The sequence below is a fragment of the Oryctolagus cuniculus genome, chromosome 12, assembly GCF_051225735.1.
Source record: "Oryctolagus cuniculus isolate XC-2025 breed Fujian yellow rabbit chromosome 12, ASM5122573v1, whole genome shotgun sequence".
NCBI classification, from domain to species: domain Eukaryota; kingdom Metazoa; phylum Chordata; class Mammalia; order Lagomorpha; family Leporidae; genus Oryctolagus; species Oryctolagus cuniculus.
In genome coordinates, this window is record NC_142878.1 from 108959657 (window position 1) to 108983670 (window position 24014).

The 24014-nt window shown below is 59.9% G+C and overlaps 2 protein-coding genes across 3 annotated transcripts in view; one reads left to right on the forward strand and one right to left on the reverse strand.

Moving 5' to 3' along the window:
• Window positions 1-12567, forward strand: part of LOC149123228 (enhancer of mRNA-decapping protein 3-like) — a 54148-nt gene extending 41581 nt beyond the window's left edge. The window contains exon 4 of one of the 2 annotated variants that reach the window (XM_089310898.1): window positions 12510-12567. In XM_089310898.1, coding sequence (XP_089167024.1) covers window positions 12510-12511 — 2 coding nt within the window. In that variant the 3' untranslated portion in view covers window positions 12512-12567. The remainder of the gene's footprint in view (window positions 1-12509) is intronic. The other variant, XM_089310896.1, reaches the window with a different exon arrangement.
• LOC149123230 (cytochrome P450 1A2-like) lies at window positions 9091-15689 on the reverse strand. The gene is made up of 7 exons (XM_089310859.1): window positions 15639-15689; window positions 14164-14994; window positions 13660-13780; window positions 13150-13239; window positions 12817-12940; window positions 11339-11425; window positions 9091-9874 (listed from the first exon to the last, which is right to left on the reverse strand). Exons 2-7 carry the CDS (start codon window positions 14992-14994, stop codon window positions 9577-9579), a joined length of 1551 nt encoding a protein of 516 aa, XP_089166985.1. The 5' UTR covers window positions 15639-15689; the 3' UTR covers window positions 9091-9576.
• Between the last annotated feature and the right edge of the window lie 8325 nt (window positions 15690-24014).

Genomic DNA, 24014 nt, shown 5'->3' on the forward strand with positions numbered 1-24014 from the left:
TGTCAGGGCCCTCAGTAGATGCTGGTGTGGACTCGAGAGGGCAGCCCGAGGGGGGGGGGGGCAGGGTCGTGGCTCCTTGTGAAACTGGCTGCTCCCATCTCCGTGCGCTGGGTGCACCTGTTGCCAGGTAAGTGAGCAGCGAGAGTGCAGAGGTGAGGGCTGGGCCTGCACGTCAGTGTTCCCCAGCGTGCCCAGGCTCGGGGGCGGTGAGCTCTCTGTCCCTGGGAGCATAACAGGAGCTGAACTTTTTTTATAAAAAATTTAGATGTATTTTCATTTTACTTGAAAGGCAGAGAGACAAAGATCTTCCATCCACTTGTTTACTCCCCAGACGGCTGCAACAGCCAGGGCCGAGGGGGCCACGGGGGTCTCATGTGGCTTCTTAATTGTTGCACCAAACGCCCGCCCCCGGACGCCCTGGACAAGGACTTCCTGCTTGGGGTGAGTCTGTGGGGAGGCGGCCAAGCAGTGATGGGGAGCAGGTGAGGGGAACCCTTCTGGCCGCGCCTAGTGGCTTCTGCAGAATTGCTGCGTAGGAAGGAGCTGAGCCTTGCCTGCACACTGCATTTGCAAAACAGACTCGTTTTTCCTTAGGTTGTCTACTTATTTGGGGAGTGGAGGCATCCCCAGGACAGCGACTAGGGGAAGCGCGCATTACTGCAAGTGGCCACGAGGGGGCAGTCAAGACTGCGTTCTCACGGCTCCAACTCCGGGCTTGCAGTGTTGGGGGCAGGTCCTGGCCTTAGAATGGGGCACGGGGATAGGAAAGAGGCGGAGGGGGCTGGGCTGGGGAGGAAGGGCCGCTCCGCCCCACACCTCACAAGCTTGACTCCTAAAAGGAGGGCGGGCAAGGTGGGGAGCTTTCCTTTCAAGGTGGGGGGGGGGCGGGGGTCCGGTTCCTGGAACAGGTTGGCAGAGCTGGAAGACTTCCAGGTGTAGCTTTCTGGCTCATCCGGGAGATCGTGAGAGTGTGGCTGCAGAGGAGGTCTGGGGCAGTGCTGACCCCAGTGAGAAGCACCGGTGGTGGCTGGGGACTGCTCTGAGCCGCGCTGTCACGCCCTGGCTGGCAGCGTGATGGTGCTGGCTGTGCTATGTCTTCCCAGAAGGCCGCTGGCTCACTGCCTTACCGGTGAGCCCTGGGGCTGGCTGAGGAGGGGTGCTGCCCCAGGCCCTCACTGGGTGAGGAGTCGGGGGTGGGCAGAACCAGTCCCTTGACAAACGTAACAGGTGCAGCCCTGAGATACAGGCAGAGAGGGCCAGGAACCCCTTGGCTCCACGCCGGGGATGCAGAGGCCAAGGGGGCTCAGCTGAGGGAGGCCAGATGCCCCGGGGCCCTGCCTGCCCGAGAGCTTGCAGGTACACAAGACATACGCTCTCGCTCGCACACACTCGGGTTTGCACACTCACAAAGCTGCATTTGAAGGGAGGCACTGTGCAAGGGCTGGGGCAAAGGAGACGACTCCGCTGTGGGAGGCACAGGTGCACACAGCCCCCCCCCCAGCTCCTGGGATGGGTGGGGCGGGGCGGGGCGGGTGGGGAGGCCGACTCTTGCTCACCGCCTGCAGCAGGTCCCCGAGCGCACAGACGGAACAGCTCCAAGTTCACGGGGCCGAAAGATGCGGGCTTGAGCTCTGGCTTTGCCTTCTCCTGGGGAAGCCTCTGGCCTCTCCTGTCTTAACAGAGGTTCCTGCCTCAGAGCCTGTGCCTGTCGGTCGCCCTGGATTCCACCTCCTCTGGGGGGCCTGCCCCGCCCCCTCCCCCACACACCCTGTCTCTGTCTGTGTCTTCCCGGCAGCTTGACGCCAGGCGTTAGTTTGGGAGCTGTTAGTGTCCCTCTCCCCTGGACTGGACTGTGGGCTTCTGAGAGCAGAGCAAAGCCCGCCGGCTCTCAGTGCCGCATCCCCCGGGCAGCTCCGCCCAGCGTCGTCAGAGACCTCGTGTGTATGGAGGAGGACGTCTGCACCCAGGCCGCAAAGCCCGGGAGTTCAAAAACGGTGACTTCCGGGGTGCAGTGGGTAGAGCTGCTGCCTGCAAGGCCAGCATCCCATCTGGGCGCCGGTTCTAGTCCCGGCTGCTCCACTTCCGATCCAGCTCTCTGCTATGGCCTGGGAAAGCAGCAGACGATGGCCCAAGTCCTTGGGCCTCTGCACCCGCGTGGAAGACCTGTTGGTGGTGTGAAGCAGTGCATGGGAGATCTCTCTCTGCCTCTCTTGCTATCTCTTCCTCTCCCTGTAACGGCCCTTCAGGTGATCTGTTTAGTCGTTTTTCCTATGGTCAGAATCAATGCCATTCAACGTGTTGGGTGAGAAGCGGAGAAACCAGGACTCAAGCCGGCTCTGGCACTGGATGCTGATGTCGCCAGCAGCAGCAGAGCCCACACTGCCACTACGCCTGCCCCTCTGTTTTTTTTTTTAAAGATTTATTTACTTGAAAGTTGGGGTTACACAGAGAAGGAGAGGCAGAAAGAGAGAGAGGTCCTCCATCCACTGGTTCACTCCCCATTTGGCCATAACGGCCGGAGCTGCACCGATCTGAAACTGGGAGCCAGGAGCTTCTTCCAGGTCTCCCACGTGGGTGCAGGGGCCCACACTGGGGACCTGGATAAAACTCCTGGCTCCTGGCTTCGGCCTGGCCCAGCCCTGACCATTATGGCCATATGGGGAGTGAACCAGTGGATGGAAGATTCTCTTCTCTCTCTCTCTCTCTCTCTCTCTCTCTCTCTCTCCCTCCCTCCATGCCGTAACTCTTGCAAATAAATCTTTAAAAAATTCACTTGTATTCTCCTCTTCTGTGAATGGTTCATGTTGTTTGCGCCTTTTTTATTCAGTTGTTTTTTGTAGGGACTCTTTGCCCGTTGAGGACATTACCCGTTTATCTGTATCCGTCCAGGGCCCAGCTCAAGTCAGCGGAATCTGCAGGTGGCATATGGGGGTGGGGTGGGGTGGGGTTACTTAGCTGGGGGCAGGCAGGGAGCAGAGGGAGGAGGCCCAGGGCGGGAACTGGAGTCCCCATGGTCCCTTAGGGCCAAGGGCAGGTAGGCTTCCTGAGCCGGGGCAGGGGTGGGAGCTGACAGCGCACACCCTTGCCTACCCATGATTCTCTGGAAGGCAGGATGCGTTCACGTGGCGAGGGGGGGGGGGGAGGGCAGAATCCGGCTTCTGCATTACAGCTCTTGGGTCCGTGTCACACTCAAGGCTTTTCCCAGCCGTCGCTCCCGCAACTCCAGGTGCTTCCCGGGCCCCATGGTGTTGGTTTCCACGCTGAGGTCTTTGGTGTTGGGCGGCGGGGGTGGGGCTGTGGGCCCCAGAGAGCTCGTCCACCCACAAGTCTTTCCACCAGGAATCAGACGTGTGTTTCAGTAACAACGGACACGGCTGAACGGGTGAGCTTTGGTCTTGCTGTCGCCCACCCCACAGCTGTGTACCACCCTGAGGGCCCCTCTCAAAGCCCCTCCACCCGCCGGCCGTCCCCTTGGAGGCTGCAAGAGGAAGTAGCTCCAGGGGTCTCCCAGCCAGGAGCACCGGCTGCGATGGGCACAGACGCACGTGCCCGGGGGAGCGTGGACCTGGGTGGTGAGGTGTCCCCTGTGCGTGAGTCCGCCAGGTTTGTGCAGCCAGGTACGTGCGTGCTCTCACCTGGGCGTGTGTCTGCAGGTGTGCCGCCCCCTCCCTCCCGTGCCCTTGGGGTGGAGGCAGTCCACGATCAGCCTTCCTAGGGGTGGGGTTGGGGGCAGCTGGCAGGGTAGCCGGGCAGGTTTCTGCGCCTCCTTCTCCCTGGCCATGGTTACACCTGAGCTCAGGGAGGCCTGGACCTGGTGACGCCGTCTCTGTGGACAAGGGAGTAGAGATCGTGCACAGAGCTGCAGGGGGCTGTTGTGGGAGAATGAGGAGCAAAACGTAGGCAGGTGGATGTCGGCGCCCAGCCCCACGGATGGCCCTGCTGTGTGCTGGAGCTTCCTCTGTGCACCCAGGCCAGGAAGCTTAAGGGACCAACCTGTCCAGTCCTTGCCACTCAACACATAGTCGACGGCTCCAAAGTTCTGGCCAGCCACCCGCCAGCCGAGGGCGTGCTGGGCTCTGTGCTGGGCGTGGACCAAGCAGCTCCCAGCCCTGCCCCAGAGTCCCCCTAAGGTGACAGTAGAGGCACAGAACCCACCTAGAGCCCGGGAGACCCGGCGTGGCTGGGTGTGCGGGAGCGGGAGAGGGGGAGCGGGTTTGGTGCAGAGCTGAGCGGCGGCGGGGATCTGTGTGCGCGCTGGCTGCCCTGCGGGGATTTTTGCCCGGGCTGCGGGTGCCCGGCTGCCCCGAGGTGCATCCTATCCACTCGTCTTTGCTGCTCAGCCCCTGGGCCCCCGGCTTCCTTCACGGGACACGGCCACTCACTCGGTGGTCAGCACCCATGGAGACTGCTGTGGGCTGGACCACACTCGGGGAGCTGGGGGCACCTGGCAGCTCCACAGATGGGGGTCAGGATGCCTGGATGGGGCGGCCCCTCCAGAAGACAGGCTCGGGGAGCCGGTGCAGGTGGCCGTGTCCTGGGCCTCCCTGGGGGCAGGCAGCAAGGGCGGGGGCCTGTCCCTATGGGAGGTGAGCTTCCTCCTGCAGCTCCTTCTCACGCAATGGGCCGGAAAGGGTTGGGGGCCCATTGTTCCCTGGCACGCCAGCACCCCCAGCCCTCCCCAGCTTCTGGGGGAGGGGGGAGCGGTGGAAGGAAGTGGGGCCTGGCAGGGCCCCAGGGAGAGGGCGCAGGCTCCCAGGAGTGCTGCCTCCCGCGTGGACGGCTGGTGCGCTCACAGCTGCACGTGCGCCACACGCACCAGCCTGGAGACCAGCATTCCTGGTGTGTGTGTGTGCGCGTGTGCGTGTGCACGCACTGATGGGTACCTGGCACGTCATACGAGCTCACTAAGCCTCCTACCAGACTTGCAGGGTAGGATCATCCGCCCAACTGCTGGACGTAGAGAGATTATGTAACCAGCCCCTGCTTAGTAGTGTTGGACCTGGCTCTGGGATCTGCCGGTCCCCTCTCACTTCAGCACATCTGCTGGGGACTGGACTTGGCGGTCAGCACTGCCCAGCAGGGAGTGGGGCTGCCCAGGTGAAGGGTGGGCTGGCAAGCTGTCAGGTGTCACCGCGGTTCCCCCAGAGCACCGCTGGGCACGCAGAGCCGCAGACGGGGCCACAGGAGGCCTCCAGGGAGGCCGGGCCGCTGCCTCCCGAGAGTTCCGGCTGCTCCACTTCCAATCCAGCTCCCGGGTGATGAGGACGGCCCAAGTGCTTGGACCCTGCCCCCCCCACACGGAGGACCCAGATGGAGTTCCTGGCTCCTGACTTCGGTGTAACCCCAGACCTGGCTAATGTGGCCATTTGGGGAGTGAACCAGAGATTGGAAGACATCTCTCTCCTTTTGTTCTCTCTCTCTCTGCCTTTCAGATAAATAAACACATCTTTAAAAGAAAAGCCAGAAAAAGAAAAGGAGAGGGAAGCCAATAGTTTCCGTTACCTGCTCAGTTCCCCTCATATTTATCATCTTGCAAAAATAGCTCCACTTATTGTAACTGATGAGCCAACACTGATTTAAAATTTTTTATAAAGATTTATTTATTTGAGAGGCAGAGTTACAAATAGAGAGGGAGGGACAGAGAAAAAGAGACATCTTCCATCCACTGTTCACTCCCCGGATAGCAGCAACCGCCAGAGTTTTACCTGCTATGCCACGGTGCTGGCCCGCCAAGAGTGATTTTTAAAATTTATTTTGGGGCCAGCACTGTGGTGCTGTGCTGCAGTGGCCTGGGAAAGCAGTGGAAGATGGCCCAAGTGCTTGGGCCTCTGCACCCACGTGGGAGACCTGGAAGAAGCTCCTGGCTCCTGGCTTCAGATCAGCTCAGCTCCAGCCGTTGCAGCCAACTGGGAAGTGAACCAGCAGATGGAAGACCTCTCTCTCTCTCTGCCTCTGCCTTCCAAATAAATAAATAAATAAATCTTTAAAAATATGTTGTTTTATTTTTAAAAGATTTTTATTTGAAAGGTGGAATTACACAGAGAGAGAGAGAGAGAGAGAGAGAGAGATCTTTCATCTACTGGTTCACTCCACGAATGGCCACATTGGCCAGGCTGAAGCCAGCATTAGGAGCCTCCTCCAGGTCTCCTGCATGGGTGCAGAGGCCCAGACATTTGGGCATCTTCTGCCGCTTTTCACAGGCCACCATCAGGGAGCTGGATCGGAAGTGGAGCAGCCGGCTCCCAAACTGTTGCCCACATGGGATGCGGGCACTGCAGGTTGCACCCGCTGCGCCTCAGTCTAGCCACCCCACCCCCTATTTCTTTAAAGACAGTGTGCAGCTTCTCTGGTTGTGCAGTTGGTAGCGCGGGGTGCTTAGGAGGTACTGTTGCAGTTTTCTGATGAAAGCCTGCAGCAGATGCTGGGGGTCCTGCTGCCATCCGTCCTCTGTGTTGGAGGCCCACAGGACGCGGGCCCTCCGCTGCTCTTCATCCCCTTACCCTGCGCTCCTGACGCCCACTGGTGCTTCTGCCGTCTCCATCGCTTTGCCTTTTCCGGGGTGTCAAAGGCCAGGAATCTCACTGCCTCAGTGCCCCCCCCCCTCCCACTGGCTTCTTTCGTCAGCCTCACGACTTCTCATGGCTACGAGAGCTTTTTATCGCACCCAGTGTTTGATTGTGTTCTTTTCTTTCTTTCTTTCTTTTTTTTTTTTTTTTAAGATTTATTTATCTATTTGAGAGGCCAAGTTACAGAGAGGCAGAGGCAGAGAGAGAGAGGTTTTCAATCCGCTGGTTCCCTCCCCAAACGGCTGCAATGGCCAGAGCTGGGCTGACCTGAAGCCAGGAGCCAGGACTTCTTCAAGGTCTCCCATGCAGGTGCAGGGGCCCAAGGACTTGGGCCATCTCCACTGCTTTCCCAGGGCATAGCAGAGAGCTGGATCTGAAGTGGAGCAGCCGGGACTAGAACTGGTGCCCATAAGGGATGCCTACACTGCAGGCGGTGGCTCTGCCTGCTACGCCACAGCGCCAGCCCCACTTGCCTTTCAAAAAGAATCGTGGTTAGGGCTGGTGTTGTGGCACAGTTACGCTGCAGCCTGCCGTGCTCCCATCCCGTACCCGAGTGCCTGTTCACAGCCCAGCTGCTCTGCTGATCCAGCTTCCTGCTAATGTGCCTGAGAGGCAGCAGGTGGCGGCTCAGGTGCTTGGGCCCTGCACCCACGTGGGAGAGCTGGAAGAAGCTCCTGGCTCCTGGCTTCTGCCTGGCCCAGCCCTGGCTGTTGCTGCCATTTGGGGAGTGAACCAGCAGATGGAAGACCTCTCTCTCTCTCTCTCTCTCTCTCTCTCTCTCACTTTCTCTGCCTTTCAAATAAAACGTTTACGAATTGTGGGAGAACACACACATTTTACCGTTATAAGTATTGGAAGTGCACAGCTCAGCGGTGTCAATGACACTCACGGTGTTATGCAGCCATCGCCCCTGTGGTGCCCAGCAGACCACGCCCATCCTGCCCCTCTCGGCCCCCACGGCCTCTGCGTCTCTGCGTGCCCCACGTCCTGCCTGGACGCGTGCTCCTGCTGCATCGTCTCTGTTGCACCTGCTCCCTTCACTGGTGCCTGGTTCCAGGGTGACCTGTGTGGCTGCCCGTGCCAGGAACAGGACTGCACAGGGCCCAGAGTCTTCAGCAAGGTCACACACACACACTCACACTCAGCCCCCCAACCCCCCCCCACATACACACACACCCAGCCCCCCATACCCAGCCCCCACACACATACACACACACTCAGTACCCCCCCACAGCCCACACACACACATACACACCCTCAGTCCACACACACACACTCAGCTCACACACACACACTCAGCCCCCCCACACCCAGCCCCCCCACTCAGCCCCCCACATACCCAGCCCACACACACACATACACACACACTCAGCCCACACACATACCCACACACACCCAGCCCCCACACACACACTCAGCACACACACCCAGCCCACACCCACACCCACACACCCAGCCCCCCCCACACATACGCACACACTCAGCCCCCCCACCCAGCCCACACATACACACACACACACAGCCCCCCACACACATTCAGCCCCCCCACACCCAGCCCCCCCCACTCAGCCCACACACACATACACACACACACTCAGCTCACACACACACACAGCCCCCACCCGCACCCACACACCCAGCCCCCACACACATACACACACACTCAGCCCCCCCACACCCAGCCCCCCCCCCACTCAGCCCACACACACACACACACACCCAGCCCCCCTCACACCCAGCCCCCACCTACACACACACACTCAGCTCACACACACACACTCAGCCCTCCCACCTACACACACACACACACACACACACCCAGCTTTGCCTGGCTCCCAAAAGCTTTTGTATCAAAACAAACTTCTCTTTTTAATTCCATCTCCCACACGCTTCCTGAGGTCCCGTCACACAGGTGGGATGTGTAGACCCCGTTTTGTGGGTCACTCATCTCGCGATGGGCGGTTGGGGTGTCGTCTGGGACCGAGTTTCTGTCTGAGCTCCTATTTTCAGTTCTTCTGAGTACGCACCTCGGGGTGGAATACCTGAATCCCGCGGCAGTTCTGTGTTTAACCTTTAAAGGGATTTTATTGATTTACTTGTGAGGCAGAAGGAGAGAGTTCTCATCCACTCATTCTCTCCCTAAAATCCCTGCCATCGGTTGGTGCCGGGGCTGAGGCCGGGGGAAGCCAGAAACTTAGAACTCCCTGCGGGCCTCCCACGTGGTTCAGGGACCCAGTTACTCGAGCCATGGCTGCTGCCTGCCAGCGTCCGCGTTAGCAGGGGTCTGGGCGGGAAGTGGAGCAGCCAGGACCTGAACCAAGCACTCCAGCGTGGGGTGCGGGTGTCCCACGCTGTGACTTAACGGCTCTACCTCAACCCCCGCCCCATTTTTGAGTTTGGTTGGTCGATTTCTCATTGCTAAGATGTGGCAATTCTTCACGGTCTGGATATCGGTTTCTTATCAGGTGCATACTCTGTAAACCTTTTCTCTCGCTCTCTGGGTTGACTTTCACACTTGATACTGATTTTTTTTTAATATTTATTTATTTGAAAGGCAGAGTTACAGAGAAGCAGAGGCAGAGAGAGAGAGAGAGAGAGAGATCTTCCATCTGCTGGTTCACTCCCCAAATGGACGTAACAGCCAGGGCCGGGCAGGGCAGAAGCCAGGAGCTTCATCTGGGTTGGGCCCCTTCCTCCCCAGGCGCTTCACGTGTTCAAGACTTGAGCCAGAGCAGAGAGGAGCTGGCCACTGAGCCTGGGATGTAGCCCCGGGCCTGGGGAGCTTTGCGCTCTGGGAAAGTAGCCAGCCACAAGACCATTGACAGGGTGGGCGCAGGGCAAGGAAGCTGCAGGCAGAAAGTAGAGCCGCCGCTGCCCAGGGCTGGGCGGCAGGGGAGGGTGGGGTTCTGGGGACGGGGCGGGGCATTGCGGAGGAAGTTACTGTGAAGAAGAGCAGGAGAGGGCGGCCGAGCCCCCAGAGCGACCGCCGCAGCCCCGCCCCCGGCCGCCCTCACTGGTCGGAGAAGCGTGGGCGAGCCTGGACATGCTCACAGCGCGGGTGCTTCATGGTCAGCCCGTAGATGGGGGTCAGGTCCACGGGCACGCCGGGTGGCACGCTGAACTCCAGCCGCTGGAGCAGGATGGCCAGGAAGAGGAAGACTTCCCACCTGGCCAGGGTCTCCCCGATGCACCTGCGCTTGCCGAGGCCGAAGAGCGTGACCTTCTCACTCAGGGGCTTGTTGATGGCCGCGCCGTCCGCCGTGAGGAATCGCTCGGGCCGGAACTCCTCCGGGTCCCCCCACAGCTGCCTGCGAGAGGAAGGCAGGAGAGCTGACCCTGGTTCACTCCCCGAATTGTCTGCAATAGCCGAGGCTGGGCCAGGCTGAAGCCAGGAGCTCAGAACGCCACCCAGATCTCCCACGTGGGTGGCAGAGATCAAAGGACTTGAGCCATCACCCGCTGCCTCCCAGGGTGCCCGGTAGCAGGAAGCTGGAACTAGGCCTTGAACCCAGGCACTCCAGTATGGGACGGATATGGGATGCGGCGTTCCTGTCTTAAGCATTGTACCAAATCCTGCCCCCAAACTGAACTCTGACGTTTCTTTCTTTTATAAAGCTTTCTTTCACACGATTATCCTGGGGCTGGGCGTTGTGGCACAGACGGCTTAGTTGTGGGTCGAGTTCCCACTCCTCCACGTCGCATCCAACTTCCTGCTAGTGTGCTCTGGAAGACGGCGACAACGCTACACAAACGGGAGACCAGGATGGGGCTCCAGGCTCCTGACTTGGCCCGCCCCCGGCCCAGGCTGTTGCTGGCGTTTAGGGAGTGAGCCAGCAGATGGAAGATCCGCCTTCCTCGCTCCCTTGCGCACGCGCTCTCTCTCTCTCTCTCTCTGTGTTGCTCTATCAAGTAGACAAAAATAAACGTTAAAAAAATAGCCTTGAAGATAGTGCTTTTTAATATCAATTTTTTTTGCTTTATTTAAAGTAAATTAAAATGTGTTTAACTCCACGCCTCTGGCGAGGGGACTCAGCAGTGTGACTGGGTTCATGCCCTTATTTCAGAGTAGTCGTTAATAGCACAATATTGATAGCACCTTCCATCGCAAGAGTGTCCCAGGTTGGCTGGTAAGTTACAAGTCCTCTGCCCATGGACTCAGTGGGGCATCCCCAGGAGAGGAGGAGGCCCATTCACACCAGAAGGGGCTCCGCCTTACCTGTGAGATGTGCTCTGGGGGCTGGGGCCAGAATATGGAGCAAGCTTCCCGCCCAGCTCTATTTTGAAAAAAGACTTATTCATTTGAAAGTCAGAGTTGCACAAAGAAAGGTAGGGAGCAAGAGAGAGAAAGAGTGAGAGAGCGCTTCCATCTGTTTGTTCACTCCCCAAAAGGCTGCAATGCCCAGGGCTGGGCTGGGCCACAGCCAGGAGCCAGGAGCCTCCTCCAGGTCCCCCACGCAGGTGGCAGGAACCCAACCACTTGATCCATCTCCACTGCCTCCCAGGGTCTGCACTAGTGAGAAGCTGGAGCCAGGAGCTGGATCCAGAAATCAAACTCAGCTACGCAGGCGTCCTAACCACCAGGCTAGACACTTGGCCCACTGGCCGACTCTTGCGTGCACTAACGTCTGAGAAACATGGACCGAGCTTGGCCATCTGGACAGGCTACGTAGCAGGTGCCGCCTCCTTCCTTCCCCGTACCTGCTCTGAGCAGGCAAAACAGCCTCCCGACTACCGAAGCTGTGCTTGTCTTTCCACGAGGGACGCGTACTCACGGGTCGTGGTTGATTTGCCACTGGTTTATGAAAATGCAGCATTCCTTGGGAATGTGGAAGCCGTTCAGTGTGGTGTCCCTGGTGGTGCTGTGGAGGGAAGAGGGCTCCGTCCGGCTCCGGGCTGGGGCAGTCTCACTCCCGTGCCCACTGTGTCCCAGCGCCCCCACCATGTAGTCACGGGCCCCACCCTGGCAGGCGGGATGAAATTGCCTCCCCTTCCCCCAGCTCCTGTCTTCAAAGCGAGTTTGCTGAACTCTGCGCTCAGCACGCATTTGGCCCTTCCTGGAGCCGGCATTGTGGTGCAGCCAGTTGAGATTCTGCTGCTCCACTTCTGATCCAGTTCCCTGCAAATGTACCTGGGAAGGCAGCAGGTGATGGCCCAGGTGCTTGGGGCCCTACACCCATGTGGGAGACCAGGATGAAGCTCCTGGCTCCTGGCTTTGGCAGGACCCAGCCCCAGGCTATTGTGGTTGTTTGGAGGTGAACTAACAGATGGAAGATCATATAGATAGTAGGGGCCCAAGGAGTTGGACCACCATCCGCTGCCTTCCCAGGCACATTAGTAGGGAGCTGGATCAGAAGTGGAGCAGCCAGGGCTGGCTCTATCTCATAGTGGGCTAAGCCTCCACCTGCAACGCTGGCATCCCATATGGGCGCTGGTTCTAGTCCCGGCTGTTCCTCTTCCAGTCTAGCTCTCTGCTATCGCCTAGGAAAGCAGTAGAGGGTGGCCCAAGGGCTTGGTCCCCTGCACACCTGGGAGATCTGGAGGAGGCTCCTAGCTCCTGGCTTCGGATCAGATCAAATTGGCTCAGCTCTGGCTGTTGTGGCCATTTGCAGAGTGAACCAGCAGATGGAAGACCTCTCTGTCTGTCTCTCCCTCTCTCTGTCTGTAACTCTACCTCTCAAATAAATAAATAAATAAACCAATGGACGGAAGACCTTTCTCTTGGTCTCTCCCTCTCACTGTCTGTAACTCTAACTCTCAAATAAAATAAATAAAATCTTAAAAAATTTTTTTTCAAGAAAAAAGTGGAGCAGCCGGGACTTGAACCAGGCATTGATATGGGACGCTGACATTGCAAGTCACAGCTTAGCCTGCTGCACCACAACAGCCTCTTGCTTGCTGCTGAAGTCAGCGTTCACTAACTCCCTTGATTTCGTTCAATTTCAGGACGTAATCAAGGCTCGGCGGCTGTTAGGTCCTGGCAGACAGCAGAGAGGCTGGACCCGCCAGGTGAGTGCAAGATACTCCCGGAGGGCAGGTTTGTGTCGGGATTGGCTGCGGGGCAGAGGTAGGGCTGTAGGAGCCGAGGAGAGGGTGGGGGTCACTCCGGGTCCTACACCAGCACCGTTGGAGGCTGCTGGGCTGGGGCGAGGGTGCTGGCAGGGAGGGGATGGGGGCAGAGCGGAGGGAGCGCTGTGATCTGGGTGTGGCTTTCTCCTGGCAAGGCCTGGGGCGGGCAAGATGGCCGCCTCACCTGTGGGGGATGGTGAAGGGGACGAAAGAGGTGTGTCGGAAGAGCTCCAGGATGAAGGCCTCCAGGTAGGGCAGCTGGGGTCTGTCGGAGAGGCGGGGCTGCCGCGCCCTGCCAACCACAGCGTCTGCAGAACACCAGGGGTGGGCGACGGACGGAGCTCAGGGCTACTGTGGCACTCGGCACCTGTGTCACTCTACACGGGGCCCCACTGCTCCCCAGCATTTTTGGGGCAAGGGTGGGCATCACTGTCCATCCGGGCTTTCACAGAGCAGGTGCGTAGCAGGCATCTGTAGATGGATCAAGCCCAGCCACAGGGTCAAGGGCACCACCTACCCAGCTCCTCCTGGATCTTTCTCTGTCTCCTGGGGTTGGTCACCAGGTACATGAGGCTCCATGAGAGTGCTGTGGTGATGGTGTCAAACCCTGGGGGGGATAGGAAGGAAGGACGGAAGGACCACGGAGACCTGCGTTAAACAAGCACCTGCCAGGGAGGGACCAAGCCGTATCTTCCTCTGACCCCAGCCCCTGAGCTTCCTGGGGGCAGGGCTGGGCTTCTTGGCGTGGACTTGGGACATTGGTCATCAGCTGCCGGCATGACAGGGGCTAGGCTTAGAGGTCAGAGGGTTCTTTATCGCTCCGTGGGGAAGCTGAGGTGTGCAGGGGGAGAGGGACTTGGAGCAGAGTTTCCAGTGGGAGTTGGTGGCACAGCTCGGGCCAGGTTCCTGTGTCCTGTGCTAGCCGGTGTGAGGCTGGGAGGCCGTCTGATGGGCCCTGGGGCTGAACGAGGGTGTGGGTGCCCAGCAGGCACCGGGTGGGGGTGGAGGGGCAGGGTCCCGCCCCTACCAGCTCCAAAGATGTCGTTGACGAGGTTGACGATCTTCTCCTGGGGGATGAGGCCGCCGTTGGCCTTGGAGTTCTTTTCGCTGTGCTTGAAGAGGGCGCCCGTGATGTCCTGGATGCTGTTCTGAAGGGACACGGGCTTAGGGCGCCAAACGCCGGCCCCGGTGGGTGGCGTGTCCTTGGGTGCTCCCCCCTCCGCCCTGCCTGGGGCTCACAGCAGGAGGCTTGACCCCTCTCCCAACAACCCAGGGTCCAGTTTCAAAGGAGGAAGAGGCCGGTGTGAACAGGGAAGTGAAGCGAAGGCAGAGCTGGGGATCAGCCACTGTTGGGGTTCAGGTTCCCGCAGGACAAAGGCTGAGGGCACCCCCCACGGTGCTGGCGGGTCTCCCAGGGCCCCTGATGGGGAAGCGGTAAGGGTGTGGATTCTGAGGAGGCGTGGTTGGCCCTGGGCCACATGGCTGGTCCTGGGGGGGGGGGGGTCCCTCGGCAGGTGCACCCAGGGCTCACCCTGTCGAAGTCCTCATAGTGCTCCCGGACGGTTTTCTGCAGGAACCGCAGGAACCTCTGGTTGAAGTCCTTGAACCTCTGCAGGGGGCGGTTGGGCAGGTAGCGCAGGATGGGGAAGAAGTCCACGGGGCTGCTGGAAGAGGCGGTCTCCACGAACTTGCTGCTGTTCCTCACGACGTCCAGCATCTCCTCACTGCCCTGCGGGAAGTGCCGCCCAAAGCACATGGCCCCGATGACCCTGGCCGCCGACACCACCAGCTGGCTGTAGGGGTCGAAGCGCCCCACAGCCGCCATCAGCTCCTGGAACCTGCTGATGAGGTTCTCGGCCTCCTGGCTCACGTGCTCCTCCAGGTAGCAGGAGCTGGAGGAGGCGGGGTTGGAGGCGATGGAGAAGCTCTTCAGGGAGTCCTGGGCCAGGCGCCGGCGGGCGGCCCACACGGGCCCCGAGTCTGGGCTGAAGGTCATGCTCTGGCCCTCGGTGATGAAGGAGGAGCTGTAGAGGTCAGGCCGGCCCTTGAAGTCGTCGCCTTGCCGCACCAAGGCCTGCTTGATGGTGTCCAGGCCGCTGAGCACCACCACGGGCGTGGAGCCCAGGCGGATCTGGAACACGTCCCCGTAGCGCCGGCTCAGCCGCGCCAGCGCCACGTGCGGGTTCTTGCCCAGCGTCAGCAGGTGCCCGAGCAGGGGCCAGCCCCAGGGCCCCGGCAGACGCTTCAGGCCTTTGGGGACCTTAGGCCTCGAGGCCCTGACCGCCCAGAACACCAGGCAGAAGACGGCAGAGACCAGGAGCAGCTCAGTGACCGAGAGGGGAGCGGCTGGGGACATCGCCATCTGCAGCAACAGAAGGGGCGAGGCGGGAGGGGCCGGGCTGAGGGTCTGGACGGAGCTGCTCCTCCATCCGCGTCCTCATCCAGGCTCTGTGCTTGGCTGCCTGCCTGCTGCAACCCACAGAGGCTGCGAACTCCCAGAGTGGGTACCCAGGACGCTGAGGTGGGCCCCCAGCACTGTGTGTGTGTGTGTGTGTGTGTGCACGTGCACTCTGGAGGTTGTGCCAACAGGCCCCTACCAGGGCTGGCTTCCTGCCGGCCATGTGGAGCTCCCCCACCCAGTGACACGGAGGAGGCGAGGTCCCAGGGCTGCAACAAACAGCTTCTGGTCCATACCAGGAAGGGTGCCTCCCTCCGCCCCCAATGATGAGTGAGTCCCTGTCCATCACAGCCTGGGAGGCTGGGGTTGGGCAGCAGCCTTGGCCAGGCCACCCTCGTGGCTAGCAAGGACCCTCCTCTCCTCTCCCCCACTCCGAGGAGGGACCCTTGGAGATGTCCTAGGTTAAACCGCTCCTTGGAAAATGGAGGCACTGGCCTCCAGAGCTGGCGTAGTTACGAAGGCCAGGGCTCAGGCCTCCTCCAGGTAACCCAGGGCCCCCCGCCCCCCATCGCTGTAGAGCAGGGAGTCCCGAGGGCCGAGCAACTTACCTGTAGAGGCAGGTGCTTCAGATCGGCGGGGCTGTGGGGGCTGTCCACGGCGGCAGGCTCCGGCCGAGGGGGCATTTATATTCCCTACCACCTATCAGGTTGGCCTGGTCACCTGACATCAAAGTTGGATCACTGAACAAAGTTGGAAGGATCAACCCTCGGCTTTGGGCCATGAGCCCTCAGCTCCGCCCACTCCCCAGGCCCCAGGCCAGCTCCCTGGGGCTGGGCCAGAGAGGATCATGGTAATGGCCAGCTCTTCAGTAGATGTCCAGGGCAGGCGGATCCGCTTCCCTCCAGGGCAGGCCAGGGGGCTGGGAGTGGGCGCTGTCCCCAGAGGGAGGGTCCCTGCGGGCACTTGGTCCAGGGGCCCACGCTGCCCCTCTAGTGCCACCTCCCCAACAACCTATGACTCCAGCCGGCTCCGCATCTTGGCCTGAGCCTTCTAGAAAGTTCCCTCACGTTCCTGCCTCCTGGGAGACACAGTGAGAAACTAAAGAGCAAATGAGGTTGCTCGTGCGACATGAGGGCTCCGGCCAGAATCGCTGGGCCAGAATAGACAAGGGCTGCTCCGGAGACGGGGCGGCCAGATGTGGCGTGCGGAAGGCGGCCAGCACACAGAATCTCTCACAGGCTGCCAAGGACAGCTCCGGGAGAACTGGGGACATGTGACCGTGACCGTGGCCGGGAGACGGCATCCTGGGCTGAGGGCTGGTCTTCTTCCTTCTGCACACAGCAGCACGGGTGTGAGGGGGTACCCTGGTTTGTGGGGACAGGGGGGTGCTGGTTAGGGGTGGAGTGCCGTGACACCGGCAGCCTGCTTTCAAATGCTCTATCATCGCTCCCTGTCATCCATCTATTATCATTTATCAATCATCTCTCAATAAGAGATGATTATCTGTCCATCCTCTGTCTACCTATCTATCCACCATCTTTATCTGTCATCTGTCTTCTATCTTTCTGTCCATCCTCTGTCTACCTATCAATCTGTCTTCCTATGGATCCATCATCTGCTTATCTGCTAGTATCTATTTAACATCTGTCGGTCAGCTCTCTGCTGTCATTTATGTACCCTCTATGTATCCATTTGTCCATCTAGCAATCATCTGCCTGTCATCTGTCAATCAATCTACCTGTTATCCAAGTGGATGACATCTATCTGCTGTCTTTAAAAAAAAAAGATTTATTTTTTATTTATTTGAAAGGCAGAGTTACAGGGTGGGGGGAGACAGAGAGCGAGCGAGCGAGAGAGAGAGAGAGAGAGAGAGAGAGGTCTTCCATCTGCTGGTCTGCTCCCTGAATATCCGCAATGGCAGGAGCTGTGCCAACACGAAGCCAGGAGCCAGGCGCTTCCTCCCGATCTCCCACGTGGGCGCAGGGGCCCAAGGACTCAGCCCATCCTCCACTGCTTTCTCAGGCCATAGCAGAGAGCTGGATCGGAAGAGGAGCAACCGGGACACAAACTGGCGCCCATGTAGGATGCCCGCGCCAGAGGCGGTGGCTTAGCCCACTACGCCAGAGCACTGGCCTCTCTGCGCTCGCTCTCTCTCTCTCTCTCTCTCTCTCGTCTGAGGAACGTCAGCCTTCTATGAATGTACAGGTGCTCGCTGTATGGAAGGGGCCTTTAAGAGAGGCTCAGGTCTTGGCTGGGTCTGAGAGAGGGTGGAGCGCAGCCTTAGGTCGGGCATGGGGTGCAAATCTTACTTTAGGCTGAACTGGGCTTTTCACCCCTGAATACGGGGAAGCTGTGGGGTCAGCCAGTGGAGACGTCGAGGGGCAGGATGGGAAATGGGACAGAGCACAGCGGGGGTTGGAGGCTGGGGAAGGTAGGACGGTAAAGCTGTGCACATAAAACGGGTCAAGGGCCAAGCTAGGCCGTGCTGGTACAGAATGGAACTTTCATGAACTAACTACAGTTCACAGTTTACTCAGAGGCCCTTGGCTTGCGTAACGTCTCTTCTCTTCCAGGGTCTTGTCCAGGACACCTGGAGACATTTAGTCATTGGACTCTTCATGGCTGTGACAGTTTCTGTGTGATTATTAATTTATTTATTTGAAAGGCAGAGTTGGAGAGAGAGGAGAGACATGGGGCTGGCATTGCGGTGTAGCAGGTAGATGTAGGTGCCCTGGGATCGCTCTGGTCTGCCTTCTGCCTTCCCGTCGTTCCCTTGCGGGGGACGTCTGCCCTCCTCCCATCACTTCTCCCTCCCGCAAAGCTCCTCAAGGAAACACAGTGCTTCCGGGTCAGAGCTGCTTATAATGCAACACCAGGATGCCTTTGCGGCTCGGGCTCCCGTCTCCACTCACGCGAGTCTTCCCAGTCTGGCCTGCCGTTGCCGTCTTTAGCTGCTTGCCTGCTTCTCTCAGCCCCGCTGTGAAGACATCGCCTTGTGAAGTCCCACTCGTGACTGCCACATAACGCGGCTCGAGGGGCCAGCCTGGGGCGCGCAGCTGTTGTGGCCCAGTGGGTTAAGCTGGGACACCTGTATCCCTATGGGCGTGCTGGTTCAGGCCTTGGCCACTCGGCTTCCAATCCAGCTTCCTGCTAATGCGCCAGGGAAGGCAGCAGAGGATGGCCCAAGTGCTTGGGTCCCTGCACCCACATGGGAGACCCGGATGGAATTTTTGACTCCTGGCTTCCACTGGGCCCTGCCCTGGCTGTTGTGGGCATCTGGGGAGTGAACCAGCTGATAGAAGATCTCTCTCTCTCTTTCTCTCTCTCTTTCTCTCTCTCTCTCCTCTGTTACTCTGCCTCTCAAATAAATAAATATTTTAACTCTTTTAGAAAAGATTTATTTATTTGAAAGGCAGAGTTATAGACAGATGGGGGGGGCAGAGAGAGAGAGAGAGAGAGAGAGAGAGAGAAATCTTCCATCTGCTGGCTCACTTCCCAAATGGTCTCACCGACCAGGGCAGGGCCAGGCCGAAGCCAGGAGCCAGAAACTCCATCTGGGTCTCCCGCATTGGAGGCAGGACCCAAGCACTTGCGCCATCCTCTGCTGCCTTCCCTGGCGCATTAGCCAGGAGCTGAATCGGAATTGGAGCAGCTGGAATTCAAACTGGTGCCCATGTGGAATGCCGGAGTCACAGGCGGCAGCTTCACCCACGGGGCCACCGCGCCAGCCCCTCCCTCGATTTTGAATACAGTGCGGGTCGCACAGTGGGTGTGTTCTGTCCTTACAGCGGCCAGCGTGGACTTCACAGAGGGGCTGGCACCAGCAGGCAAGCAGCTAACAAGGACCCGTGGCAGCCCCAGGTTGGTGCCAAAGCCGTCGTGGCCGGAGGGGGTCCCCTGAACTGACCCTGTTGGACCTGGTACCTCACTTCCTGCTCCCGACTCTCAATGTAAAGTATGTTTGAGGTCTCTCAGGGCTGAAAATAAAAGTCAACTAGGGGGCGGGGGCCAAGCCTGGTGGTTCAGCTGCTGGCATCCCACACCTGATTCCTGCTAATGCAGCCCCCAGGAGGCAGTGGGGACGCCTGCTCCAGGAGTGGGAGATCTGGGTGAGTTCCTGACCCCCAGCAGGGCGGAGGGCACAGAGCCAGTGCGGAGGAGCCCTGAGAGCCTTGAGCCACAGCTGCAGTCCTTGCGTGGGCCACACTCTGCTCGGCAGCCTCTCCACAGCCGCCTTCTGGGGGCTCTGCCTTTGCCCGCTCCCCCCCGAACCCCTGCTCTGCTGGGCCAGCGCTCAGGAGCTGCAGCCTCCCTCCTGGTCTCTCTCACCTGCACAAATGGCCCCTCTGCACGACCCCAGGTGAGGGACTGCGTTGGGCTGATGGACACAGGTGGGGACTGGCCCGGGTTTGTGCCTGGGGAGGAGGAGGGGCTGCAGGGGGTGAGGGAGCCGGCTGGGGAGGGCCCTGCAGGCCGCAGTCAGGAGGCTGCTCCCCTGCTTCTAGAATCTTCCTCTGTAAGGGGCGGGGTCTCCGCCTCAGCACAGCTGCAGGCGGGAGGGCAGAGGGCTTCGGGCAGCAGGGAGCAAAGGGGCAGCTGATGCCTGGGACCCGGCTCTGCTGGCGTCCCAGGGCCACCCCAGCCAAGGCGCCTCCAGCATAGCTCCCGCAGGGCCCAGACGCAATGGACCCACCCTGCCATGGCCCTCGGCAGCCATAGTGGGGGCTTCCGCAGACATGCTGAGCCCCCAGAGTGGGCCTGTTGGAGGCCATTCTATCCAGGGCCCAGCTGTTCAACAGGAGCGACCTCTTAGGAGCCTGTCCAGCCTGAGTGGTCTTGTTGGCTTCTGTCACTCAGAGGCTCGGCTGGGTAAGCCGCCCTGGCTGGCCCCTTGGGTCAGAATTTTTTTTAAGGTTTATTTATTTATTTGAAAGGCAGAGATTCAGAGAGAGAAGGAGAGAGAGAGAGCGCTTCCATCTGCTGGTTCACTCCCAAAATGGCCACTTTGGTCAGCCTTGGCTAGGCCAGGCCAAGCTAGGAGCCAGGAGCTTCTTCAGGGTCTCCCACATGGGTGCAGGACCCCAAGCACTTGGTCCATCTTCTACTGCTTTCCCAAGCCATTAGCAGGGAGCAGAATCAGAAATGGAGCAGCTGGGACTTGAACTGGCGCCCATGTGGGATGCCTGCACTGCAGGCAGAGTCTTAACCTGCTACACCACAGCTCTGGATCCCAAGGGTCAGAATTCTTCTTCTTTTTTTTTAATATTTATTTATTTATTTCAAAGTCAGAGTTACACAGAGAGAGGAGAGGCAGAGAAAGAGAGACAGGTCTTCCATCCAATGGTTCAGTCCCCAACTGGCCGCAATGGCTGGAGCTGTGCCGATCTGAAACCAGGAGCCAGGAGCTTCCTCCAGGTCTCCCACATGGGTGCAGGGGCCCTAGGACTTAGGTCATCCTCCACTGCCTTCCTGGGCAGCCGGGTCTTGAACCGGCACCCATGTGGGATGCCAGCGTTGCAGGTGGAGCCTTAGCCTGCCACACCACAGCGCCGGCCCCGAGCCAGGCTCCTTTGAGAGTGAAAGAGGGCACCTTCGTGCTGATGTCAGGACGACAGCTTAGGCCAAGACCGATATGGGAGATCCTTAATTACAGCAGTCGGGAGCCAGGGAGCCAAGGGTCTCTGTGGACGGGCAGGGGAGGATGGGACGGAACTGAGGACCCAGAGCTGGGTTGACTAGATGGGATGAAGGCGCAATTGGAGACATGGCCCAGGTCTCCATCCACCCAGATTCCCAAATAGCCACAGCCCCAGCCCATGCAGGGACGCCCGTCCATGCTCCTCATACTCCATGATGGCCTTTAACCCCCTCCCTGGCTGCTCCTGTAGCATTTCCTGACCCAGCGTGGGCTCTTCTTCGGGGGGCGGCTCCTGTCAGTCCCCTGCCACAGGGCCCTCAGTGGTGCTGGCCCAAAGCTCTGGGCTGGACGACTCCGCTGAGCCCAGACCTTGGGCTGGGTCTCTGCCCCTCCAACCCAGAGCCCTCTGTCCTCCCCACTGCCCACTGCCCCTGGCCCTGCCCTTGTGTGCCTGGTATTGATCCCTGGGGAGCCCTCGCCAAGTGCTTCTCACGCAAAGGCGTGGAACTTTGACCTAGGAATGTGCTCAGCTCCAGGCCAAGGTCCTCGAACCTCCTGCCCAGCTCCCTCCTTCTCTGCCCAGTGCCCAGTGAGGGCCGCCTTCCCAAAAAGGGCATGCCTCTCACAAGGCCATGCAGCTGCCTCTTGCCCAGGAGCCTGGGGGCTGGGGACCCTGGTCCAGAGGCCAAGCTCGTCCACCTTCTGCCCCCGTGGGCCAGTAAATCATGGTGCAAGGGCCCTGTCTAGTGGACAAGAGGCCTGGGAGCCAGGTTCTGCCTGGACCGGCTCTGTGCTGTGCCCTTGGCCTTTGCCCTCCTGACCTCAGTTTGTCCAGCTGAGAAATGGGAGAACTGGCTTTTTAGCCAATGAATCAGCCAGTGCCAAGAGCCCCTTGGAGGAATGTGAGTGAGGAATGCACCTTCTACAGAGAGATGGGGTTTCCTGAGACCCTGGTCAGGAACCCCACCACGCGGTGGCCCCCCAGCACCCATGCCCAGAACCCCAGCATGCGGTGGGCTCCCAGCACCCATGCCCAGAACCCCAGCATGCGGTGGCCTCCAGCACCCGTGCCCAGGCCACTGTTTCTCCGGCCAGGGGAAGCTCAGGCCTCGCTCCCTGCCTCGCCGCCATGGCTGCCACACCAGCCAGTCCTCTTGGCAGCTCGAGCTCCAGTCGAGACTAAAGGATGGACCCCACTGTGGCGGGTGGGGGGGTGACGCAGAGGATGCCCCGGAAGTGTTCCCTGTCGCCTGCATTTTGGGGGGTGATGTCACCTTCCTTGTGTCCCATCTGTAAGTCAGTGTCTCGCCAGGATGGTGCTCACAGACCCGCTTCCCACTTGGTTCTTCCCCACGTTAGGGCACGGAGGAAGAAGTGGCAGGTTGTGTGTGTGGGGGGCATGTCACAGCAAGGGTCCGATGGCCAAGGAGAAGGGCTGGAAGCAAATCTCAGCTGAGGACAGGATCCAGGAAGGCACCCTGGAGGAGGTGGCGTGAGGGGAGCGTGCAAAGTTAGAGGGAGAGGCCCGGCAGGCTCTGCTCAGGAGTCTGATAACCCTTCTCGGGGTGGTGGGAGCTACGTGAGGGGTTCAGGCAAGAGGGTGATTTTGAAATGAGGTTTTGGGGTCCGCGCTGTGGCATAGCAGGTAAAGCCACCACCTGCAGTGGTGTTCAAGTCCCGGCTGCTCCAATTCCAATCCAGCTCTCTGCTATGGCCTGGGACAGCAGCGAAAAATGGCCCAAGTCCTTGGGCCCCTGCACCCATGTGGGAGACCCAGAGGAAGCTCCTGGCTCCTGGCTTCAGACCGGTGCAGCTCTGACCGTTGTGGCCATCTGAGGAGTGAACCAGTGGGTCGAAGACCTCTCTCTCTCTCTCTTTGCCTCTTTGTAACTCTGCCTTTCAAATAAATAAGTAAATAAGTAAATAAATAAATAAATAAATAATTTTTTAAATGAGGTTTTGCATTTTTTTAAAACTTTTTTTTTTGACAGGTAGAGTTAGACAGTGAGAGAGAGAGACAGAGAGAAAGGTCTTCCTTCTGTTGGTTCATCCCCCTAATGGCCGATCCGAAGCCAGGAGCCAAGTGCTTCCTCCTGGTCTCCCATGGGGTGCAGGGCCCAAGCATTTGGGCCATCCTCCTCTGCCGTCCCGGGCCACAGCAGAGAGCTGGACTGGAAGAGGAGCCACTGGGACTAGTACCCGGCGCCCCAACCGGGACTAGAACCCGGGGTGCCGGCACCGCAGGCGGAGGATTAGCCTATTGAGCTGCAGCCCCGGGCTGAGGTTTTGTATTTTTGAAACAAACACTCGGGGTGCTGCCTGGTGGAGGAGGTGGAAGGAGCATAAAGAAGGTGGGAACTCAGGCCAGAGGCTGAGTGCACAGGTGTGGTGTTGGCGACACCTGCCCTCGCTCTCAGGTGGCTGTCATCAGAATGATGGGCGTGGTCTTGCTCCAATCGGACCCCAGCAGCGTCTCCATGGCTCGAAGAGGCAGCCCCGTGGTGCTCAGCCAAGGGCTCCCCCCACACGGCAGGGCTGCTCCCCCAGGACCCCACCCACCCACCTCAGCCTTGCTGCTAGGTCTCTCGTGCACGGGGGGGGGGGGGGAGGCACCATTCCAGTGCCCTGGTTCTGCTCCTTCCACTCCCACCTCCACCCCAAAACCGCCGCTGCCTGCACCAGGTGCTGCCTTCATCCACGCGCCCCGATGACCACCCCGCTTTGTCTGAATCGCAACCTGCTCCTTCGCTCTCTACCTGGTTCCCTCCCTCGGGGCGCAGGCCCCCTGTGCCTGGCGCACAGTAGGCGCTTGCTACTTATTTTGCACAAGGGAGAGGTGGGTGAGGAGCAGGCGAGGCCGGGTTCTGGCCTGGGCCAGTGCGGACCACGCCGCCGACGCCGTTCGCGGGGCTGGGGCCGGCGGAGTGATGAGTGAGCTGGGGACAGGTTGAGCCAGACACGCAAACACGGCTTTTGTCCCCAGACACCCCAGGTCGGGAGGGTTCGGCCTCGCACGGACAGCGCGGCGTCGGACGAGGCAGCCTTGGGCGTAGACCCAGAGCGCGGACTGGACGCGCAGGCTGAGGCGAGCTCCGCACGCAAGCCCGGGCCCTTTGCCCGCCTCGCCCCCTCTCCAATCGCGCGCCTGCGACGCTCGGGCGAGGCCCTGGCCCTTTAAGAGCCGCGCCCCTGGCCCCCTCCCCCCACTTCGCGTGACTGCGCCGGGACCCGTGCCCAGCCAAGGACCCGGGCGGCGAGTTGGCTGCGCGGGCCTCCAAGCCCTTCTCACGCAACTCCTGGGCGCCGCGCCCCCGGCCAGGTGGCGCGGGGAGGGGCCGCGCGACCT